The sequence below is a fragment of the Echinops telfairi genome, unplaced genomic scaffold, assembly GCF_000313985.2.
Source record: "Echinops telfairi isolate 266 unplaced genomic scaffold, ASM31398v2 ScPeMD7_7473;HRSCAF=8511, whole genome shotgun sequence".
NCBI lineage: Eukaryota > Metazoa > Chordata > Mammalia > Afrosoricida > Tenrecidae > Echinops > Echinops telfairi.
Window position 1 is genome coordinate 13926828 of NW_022111377.1, and position 10063 is coordinate 13936890.

Below are 10063 nucleotides of genomic sequence, written 5' to 3' on the forward strand. Positions count from 1 at the left end.
GAGTCATGGTAGTAGGAGCGGGGAGGAAACCTTTAGGAACTAGAGGAAGGTTGTATTTCTCATCATTGTTACATCGCACCGTGACTGGCTCATCTCCTCCCCTAGATCCCTCTGCAAGGGGATCTCCAGTGAAGGCACCTAATTTTACCACAAAAACTGCTTAGTAAATGTGCTGAAAAACTCAGCTTATCCACGAGTATACACAGTATATGTATTTCTATATGCTTTAAATTCATTTTCACGATAAAACATAAGGTGTTTATTTTACATTACGTAAATTGAATAAGATATCAATGTGCCTGCATTCTAACAAAATATGGACTATCAAAATAGAAATAGTCAAATTATTTATCCAACAGTGAATGAAATGGAAAGACATGGGGAAATGACTCATCCAATGGACTAACAGACCACACTAATCCGTCTCCACAACCATGAAACTGGACTACCTACATGGTGCCTGACTCCCACTACCGACTACTCTGAAAGACATCAAATTAGGATTCCTGGATATAGTGGAAGGAAATGTGGAATAGAACTCAAAATCAAAAGGGACTAGGTATAAGGACGTGATATAGACTGATTGAACCCCAAGATTACGGCTCTTAGTCCACCTTCAGTTCTGGAACTGAATTCACAACTATGTCACAATAATCAACCATTTAAAATCAAAAGGGCAGCTTTTACTCATGGACAACATTCAAAGGGTACAAAAGAAGAAGGAATGGAAATGGAAGGAAGTGGGGTAACTGAGGATAAATAGAAGGGATTACTATAGATGACCTGAAACAAAATGTATATAAATTGTTGAATATAAACCTGGTGATCTGCACTGTGAAACTTCATCTAACCCACAGTAATTTTTTTTTAAATTATGAAGTATAAAACAAGAACAAATAAAATCAGAATTGTTTGTCAAAGATTTAGTTTTTTTAAGTAGTATTTCAAAAGGTATTAAAATAAATCTTTTTACTGATACTTATCTTACACAACACATACCAAAAACAAAGCTAAGAGACAGTGAACATTAACATTATTGAAAGGCAGAAATATGTACTATAATGTACATTGGGTATCCATTGACTATAATGGGTAGTTGGTTACCCATTGACTATTATGAAAATCTAACACTATCTGAAAGCTTTAAAGAATCCGCCTGGTTGTCACACTGTCTATTGTGACTACAGAAACACTTGATGTAACATGTAATTGGGATTTAAAATAGATATATTAGTGGTTTTATAAGTACATTTTACTATTGAAAAAATATTAATGAACTTTAAAGAACAATAGAGTCGAGTTGGTAGTTATAAAGTGAAATAATGGGTTAGATACATGCACATTTATACTAAGGTTTTTTTGAGAATATAGAGAATGCTGTGGTTATATTTTCATTTTATTTGGTTTTCTGAGAAAAAGTTATAAATAAATATAATAAAGCCATTTCATTTTTAATATTTTTGATATTAATCAGGATTTATGTAAAAGGGAGATTTCATTTACTTAGGCTGCAGAGCTACTCTGTTATCAATAAATTGAATTGGAAATTTCACACACTTTTATTTTTAATTGAAAAAATTTACATAGATTTGAGATTCGGTTTGAGCCAAACCCTGGAGGTGAAGACTTTTTGAGATAATTATTGAACTTCTGTGTAAGCCAAGAGATGGATAATTGGCCCAAATTCTTTGCTATTGAATTTTAGCTTATTTCATTTATTGAGGAAATGTCTTACTGTTACCATTGCTGTGTCCCATTGCATTGTTTCTGACTTGTGTGATGTTATAAAAAGCAGAATGGAGCACTGCAGAGTCCTGCACTAGCCACAACAGTTACTCCATCCACAAAAACTTTAAGCTCATTGTTGCAGCCAGTGTTTCTCACCAAGGGCCCTCCTCTTTTCCTCTGATCCATATGCATTGTGTACCAGCGATGCCCTTCTCTGGGGACTGTCCAAGTACATGGACAAAGTCTCTCCACCCTCACTTCTAAGGAGCATCCTGGCCGGACTTCTCCCAAGATGGATTTGTTTGCTGTGCCTGTGGGCACGCTAAGTAACTCTAATAATCCCAATGCCTCAGTTCTTCTCTATTCTTCCTTATTGTCCAGCTTTTGAACCCAATGAGGTAACTGAAAACACCAAGGTTGGAGTTAATAATATCTTAGTCCCCAAGGTGACACTTTTTGCTTTATGACACTTCAAAGTTTCAAACTTGTGTGTATATGTTTGTGTGTGTGTATATGTATATATACATATACACACATACATGTAAAACTTTCAAACATGAGGAATGATAATTATAAAAATATAAAAGTCTGTTTTAAAAAGGTTAACAGGAAATGTATCCTTCATTTACACAGCACTAAATATATGATATTTTGGCATTGCTTGTTGTGATTATTTTTACTATTTAAAAAATGACTAAAAGTTGATATGATGGCTATTGATGTCGATACAAATTTTCATTTTGCCTCTTACTTATTCAACCTGTTAGTTGTTACACTTTAAAAACTTGTGACTATTGCTGCATGTAAATCAGAAAGAATTTTTCATTTGTTAAGATGTTAAATATTTTCTGGTTTCTGAAATGACTGATTTATTTACTTTGCCACTTAAGGTTCCTCTCTTTCCCCGGGAATGCACCTTGTGTCTGACATAGACAAACTTTTTTATCATTGAGAAATTCTCCTTTCTCATGTCTCCAGTCTTTCAGATGCTGGGGTGGTTACAGTTATATTTTCTTTTATTTTAATCGTGCTCAGTTTGGTAAATAAAAGTTGGTATGATCAACCAAAGTACCAGTTACCAAAGACTATATAACATTCATGGGCTCAGTTTATACCCTACAATCATTGGATCGTACTATACTCAAATTATTCAGCTGCCACATTGACAGGGTCTACTTTCTCTCATTAACCAAACATCTACCATATTTTCACACATACAACATGCCACACATGCAACGTGCACATCAGTCTGCTAGGTGCCATGTCCATTAGATGCATATTCATGTTACACATGTGGGCACAGGAATAATGTGATAAATGTTCGTACACCTCTAATACCTAAACCATAGTTACCTTTGCTTTTCCCATTATTAGGTGTACACTGTTGAAGAATCTGGCCTTGCTCTTCTGGTGTGGTCAGTGATTGGAAATAAAAGAACTGGGTGGACGTATGGATACGCCCCTCTCTCCAGCAACGGCCCATTTCAGGTGGCATTTGAAGCTGACTTTGGTGGGAATGAGAACATCGTTATTGCCCTTGATGACATCTCTTTCACTCCAGAATGTGCATATGGAGGTAAGTGCTTCCTTCAGAATACTTAAAGGGAAGTATTGCTTTAAGTATCTTAACACAGAAGAACTGGGGCTGTCTGAAGAATTTCATGTCTTGCCACTTCCAGTTCTGGATATTGAAGAATGCAGAATACACAGTACAGTGACAGGGAGGCCTAGGCCCATGAAACTTTGTAATGAAATTCTCGTCTCCCTGAGAAGGTAAAGTCACCTTGCATCTAACTTTTTTTTTAAATAAACTCTGAGGAATCCTAATTCCATTCCTCTGTTTTATTAACCACTCTTGGGAGTCCCAAAGGCTCATGAGAGCTGCAGGTGTAAAAGGCTCCTCTGCTCCCTGATCATCTTCCAATCTTCTTTGTCCATTTCAACCTCTCTTTTCCCCTCCGTCCAAGAAACTCTCATGGCCTTGGGAATCACGGTATTGAAAATAAATAAATGACTGTAACTCTGCCATTACAGTTTTCCCTTTTCTAGGAAATTGTCTTCCTAAGTGACTTTTTTTTCCTGATTAAAGCACATACACTTAAATATAAAAATATAAATAGCACATACACTTAAATATATATATATATATATAAACCTTACTGCCCTGGAGCCAATTCCTATCACAGCAAACTTACAGGAAGGACAGAGTCTACTTACCTCTGTAGATTTCTAAGATCATAAACCTTTAGGGGAGCAGAAAGCTTCTCAGAACTTCTATAAAATAGATAGTAATAAAAAACTCCATGCTCTGCTATAATGGCTTTATAAATCTCTAAAACTGAGTTAATAAAACCATATATATTTTTTAAAATCTCCCCGGTCATACTGATAAGAACTATTCAAGATTGGGTTCAGCACCTTGGGTCCATAAGGGCTTTAACTGTTGTGCATCTTTGGTATATTTAACCATCATATACCTCATGTTCAACCTCATACTCCAAAGATATCCGCTCTTCTCCCGACTTCAAACCAACGGCCATCTAATCGATTCCTATTCATAGTGAGCCAGTCGGAAAAAGCCACTGTCAACCAGTGGGTTCTGACATAGCTACGCTGTATATGCTTTCTAAATCTGAAAGCTCTTTACCGAAGCAAATTATCTCGTCTTTCTCACACTGAGTGGCTATTCAAAACGCAACTCACGGCTGTTGAGTTGATGCTGACTCAAAGCAATCCTATAGGACGGGGTAGAACTGCCCCAGTGGGTTTCTGGGACTGAATTTATTTGCCTTTTCTTTTCTTTCTTTCTTTCTTTTATTATTTTTCAATAATTTATTCTTCCTTAGAGTTACATTTCGTGTGTGTGTGTGTGTGTGTGTGTGTGAAGCACATTTTTACATTTGTTGCCCTCATCATTCTCAAAACATTTGCTTTCTATTTGACCCCTTGCTATCAGCTCCTCATTTTTCCCCTCCCTGCCCAAACTCCCTCCCTCATGAACCCTTGATAATGTATTATCATTATTTTTGTCATGTCTTACACTGTCCGACATCTCCCTTCACCCACTTTTCTGTTGACTGAAATTTTTTATGGGAGCAGAAAGGCTACTCTTTCTCACAAGTAGCTAGTGAGTGGGTTCAAAATGTGGGGGCTTTTGGTTAGCAACAGGGCCCTTAACCACTGATATTAATACTATTATTTATTAAGCACTAATAAAATCACTACACATAGCTCATGATATATACACCTTGTGTCAGTAGATCAATCGTATCAGCTATGTAAGTTCATGGTAGACATAAAGAGACTCAGGGAAATAATGTGACTTTCCACTCTTGACAAGCCGTATTCAACATGTTGCTCTGCTCACATTCCTGTACTGCTACTGAATTTATGGAGATATGCACAGGATGCTAAGGGACTGCAGAAGAGAGATAGCCAATAGTTTGGAGAACTATTGAAATTTAACATCTTTTTTTTTTTGGTGACTATTTTTCAAGCTACCTCTGAGTTGTTGAGCAATACTAAATGTTTGGGTTTATAACTTCATTCCTGGATGAGGCTGACTAAGTGCTACACACACTCATAGACAAGGCATTTGAACAGACCAGACCCACTGTTGAGACTGCCTTCTTTACACAAGAACACTGGTGTCTGACCTTCACCACCACCCCTCATTATCTTGTTACTTTGGAGATAATGTGCCCACCCACTCACCTCCCCACCCACAAATGCGAAAGCAGGAAATGAAATGAAACAGACTTGCTTTACCTCCTGGTTGTGCTCTGAGGATAAAGAAACCATTTAATTCCGCCCCAGGCACCTGATTTACCATGGGGTCTTTATACTTGAATATTTGGCTTTATTATGCTACGGATAAAAACGGTCTTACATAATTCAGTGTCAAGCCCTCCTCCTCTGTACCTCTAAAATGTATGTACTGTCTTTCATACCTGCTAAACTACTACTCCTGTTCCTTATGTATACTTACAGGGATTTGTAGATTATTTTAAAACGTTCTTTCCCACTCGCATTCATATGATATGATGCACATTCACTTTTCTGTGTTTTCCTCGCACATTTTCTTAACATAGGACATTTAAAGGTATGCCATCACAATGGTCATTGTTTCGTCATTGACATTGCCCAGTAAATGCTTCTGTTGTTTGTGATTCCAGTTTTAAAAATATCAAAAAGTCAAGTCATAACCAACATAAACCTTGAGGCATGTGTACAGGAATGAGCATATTTTAAAGTTACATTGTATCATACATACAATAACCAAAAATCAAACTCACTGCCATGAAGTCCATTTCTGACTCATGATGAACCTGGAGGATGGGGTAGAACTCCCCCGTGGGGTTCTGAGAGGGCAACTCTTTACAGAAGGAGAAAGCCTCATCTTTCTCCCACGGAGCACTCCCATGGAGGATAATTGCTGATCTCCTACTTAGAAGCCCAATGCATGACCACCAGGGCTTCTATACATACAATATAAATGGATAATTCAAAAATTATTGCTACAAAAATCATAGAAACTTTATGAAGCAATAATATGAAAAAGTAAAGGTATTGTTTGTGGACAATTCCTCCATCTAGGTCTATATACTTCAGAACTGCTGTTCCCATAACTCTGATCTTTCTTCCAAATTATTCTGTACTCTTTGATTTGCAAGTCATTTCCTTTAATTAAGGATTGTAAAGGAAGTCTCAAGGACAATATCAGGACTGTAGTGTAGATATTTAAAAAAAGGTAGAAGAACTCCCTGCCATCGATTACATTCAGACTCATAGTGGTCTGAAAGGACATCCTAGAACTGCCCCCTTTAAGTGTCTGAGGCAGTAAATCTACATGGCAACAGAAACCATTATCTTTCTCCTGAAGAGTGACAGGTGGGTTGGGTTTATGGACCTTGAGGTTAGCACACTAGCATGTAAGCCACTACACCACCAGGGCTCATGTAGTGTGGATAGAGTAAGGTTTTACAACAAAATTCTCACGGGGGAAATCCTGATGACCCCTGAACAAAGACTACATGCAGTTATGATGGGGGCGGGGATCCTGTAGTGCAATTTTTTTCTCACCAGTACAACTTTTAATTTTCTTAATATTTCTTGATAATAAACCCTCATTGCCAGCTAAGTCCACACAAAGATGCACACAAGCCTGTGTGATCCAAGAAGTGTAAAAATAGAAGCCAAACCAGGAGGAGGGACTGGTATTGGAGCTTACATTCTAACTGCCTCGTTTACAGAAGGCTGAAGAAGACAGTAAAAGCCCAAACCCGTTTGCAGTGTCATCCACATAGATTAGACCTCTGGTAAATCCCTCTGCATATGGACCAGACATGGGAAAGACCTTGTTTTCAGTCAGAGTACCTAGAAGGGTGGATTACTGCACTTGTAATTGGATCAAAATATGAGACTTTGTCCTTGATCTCCCTTGATTCAAAATATAATTGCTCCAGATTTTTAATGTTTTCTGCTTCGTCTTTCTCTGTTTCACTGTGCCATTGTTATTGGGGTGTTTGTTTGTATTCTGTCTTTATTCTGTCGATGACAACCAGATTAGGTAAACCAACAGAGACAACAACCAGGTTAATAAACTCAAGGGGGCATGACAGGAGAGGCTGGCAGGGAACGGAGAGCTAGCAACAGCAAGAACAAGGAAGGGTAAATGCCTTGGAATTGATCGTGGTGATGTTTGTACACCTCTTAATCAATGTGATTGAACTATTTTGAAATTTTTGATACATGACTTGTGTATCTAAGACACTGCTAAAATAAGCAAACTAAATGTTTTAAGTTGTATAGAAATTTTAAAATTAAAACCGAATGGTCTGTGTCATTTCACTGAAAACACAAAAAAATGTTATATATTATTTAAAAAGACCCTCTTAGTTCAGGTGCACATTAGCCTTCAAAGTAACAACTTGACTTTTTACCACTTTAAAGATGCAATATGTCATTTGCTTTCTTCATTACTGCTTCCATGGGCTTTGATTTTGGATTCAAATAAAATGAAATCCTTGACAATGTCAAAAATAAATAAATAATAAATCCTCATGAATATATTGTGTCTTTCAAGAAAATCTACCAAGCTTACCTCTTTGGAATTAAAAATAAACAAACAAACGTTGTTATACCTTTTTCAACAAACCTATTGAGCTATGTAGGAGGCATCAGAAGAAGATGGAAGATGAATGAAGAATCAATGCACCAAAAAGAAATAATAGAGATTCATATTTCATGAGGTAGCATATGATTATGAACCAATGGTATTGAAGGAAGAGGTCCAAGCTTCACTGAAGGCATTATCCCAAAGCAAGACTCCAGGAATTGATGGAATATCAAGTGAAGTGTCTCAGCAAGCTGATGAAGCACTGGAAGCACTCACTCACCTATGCCAAGAAATTTGGAAGACACCTACCTGGCCAACCAACTGGAAGAAATCCAAATTTATACCCATTCTAAATAAAGGTGACAACAGATTGTGAGAATTACAGAAAAATATAATGACTATCATATGCAAATAAAATATTGCATCATTCAACAACAGTTGTAGTACATTGAGAAGGAGCTGCCAAAATTCAGATCAGATCAAGAAGACATGGAGAAAGGAATATCATTGTTAACCTCAGATGGGTTTTGGTTAAACGTAGAGAATACCAGAAACATGTTTACCTGTGTTTTATTGGCTCTGAGAAGGCATGAGGCTGTGTGTTTAAGAAGAAGCTATGGATACGCTTGAGAAGAATGGGAATTCCACAACACTTCACTGTGCTCATGCAGAACCTGTGCATGGATCGAGAGGCCGGCATCCCACATGCTGTAAAAGAAGGAAAGCAATGTGTGAGGACTGTGTCCTCTCACCGTACTTAAGTAATCTGTACTTAAGTAATCCGTATGTGGAGCAAGTAATCCAAGGATTAGAACTTTATGAAGAAGAATAGATTATCAGTATTGGGAAGAAGGATTATTAACTACCTGAGATATGCAGATAGCATGACCTTACTTGCTGAAAATAAGGAGAATTTGAAGCACTTGCTGATAAATATCAAGGATCGCAGCCTTCTTAATGTAAAAAAAATCTGGAAACACAGGGAATCCAGAACAGATGATTCCTTCAGGACCTGTGGTGAGAGTGGCGATACCAAGAGGGTGGAGGGAGGGTGGGGTAGAAAAGGGGAACTGATCACAAGGATCTACATATAACCTCCTCCCTGGGGGGGTAGACAAATTAAAAGTGGGTGAAGGGAGACATCAGACAGTGTAAGATATGACAAAATAATAATTTATAAATTATCAAGGGTTCATGAGGAGGGAGGAGTGGGGAGGGAGGGGGGAAATGAGCTGATATCAAGGACTCAAGTAGAAATAAAATGTTATGAGAATGATGAGGACAACAAATATACATATGTGCTTGACACAATAGATGTATGTATGGATTGTGATAAGAATTGACCCTCTAATAAAATGATTTTTTTTTAAAAAGCAAGTAAATAATGCAAGTATTACAGAAATACAAGTACCAGAAATCACTTTTGCATAACTATGTACTATGCCATCCTTGAGACATTTGAATCTCACATGAAATAAAGGGAAAATATATATTTGAAAAAAATCCTCACAACTTTGATCAATATATCACATCATAATAAATGGAGAAAAGATGAAACCTGTCAAGAATTTAATCTCACTTGCATCCATAGTCAAAGTTCACAGAAGCAGCAGCCAAGAGATCAAATGATGTCCTGCTCTGGGCAGATCTGCCGCACGAGACCTCTTAATTGTTGAGGAGCAAGGATGTTATTTTTAGGACTAAGGTGCCCCAGAGCCACGCCATCACATTTTCCATCACCTCAGACACACTGGAAAGTTGGACATTGAATAAAGAAGAATTGATACCTTGGAATGATGGAGCTGGTGAAGAAGCTTGACTGTATCATGGACTGCCCCAAGGACAAGAAGTCTGTCTTGGAAGAGGTAGCGGTGTGGTCAGCTTACTCCTTAAAAGGGAGGATAGTGAGCCTTTGTTTCACCGACTTCCGTCATGTTGTTAGGAGAGACCAGTCCTTGGAGAAATAGCTCAAGTTTGCTACAGTAGAGAGAAAGCAAAAGAGAGGAAGACCCTCGACCAGATGGATGACACTGAGGATGTACCAATGAGCCCAGCCATAACCACCATGGTGAGGGTGGCGCAGGACCGGGCGTGGGTCATTCTCATTACGAGTTGGACAAATCCAACACCATAACCTTCGAAGCTGACCTCCCACCTTGAAGTTAAAGAACCCAAGAATACCCTGAGAAGACATTATTAGATTGGATTTTTTTTTTT

General features: G+C 37.8%; 1 protein-coding gene across 1 annotated transcript in view; it reads left to right on the forward strand.

Annotated features, from left to right (window-relative positions):
• The window catches only part of MALRD1 (MAM and LDL receptor class A domain containing 1), an 819322-nt gene that overhangs the window by 617797 nt on the left and 191462 nt on the right, over nt 1–10063 (forward strand). Inside the window, 1 exon segment of the mRNA XM_013008119.2 lies at nt 3103–3304. Coding sequence (XP_012863573.1) covers nt 3103–3304 — 202 coding nt within the window.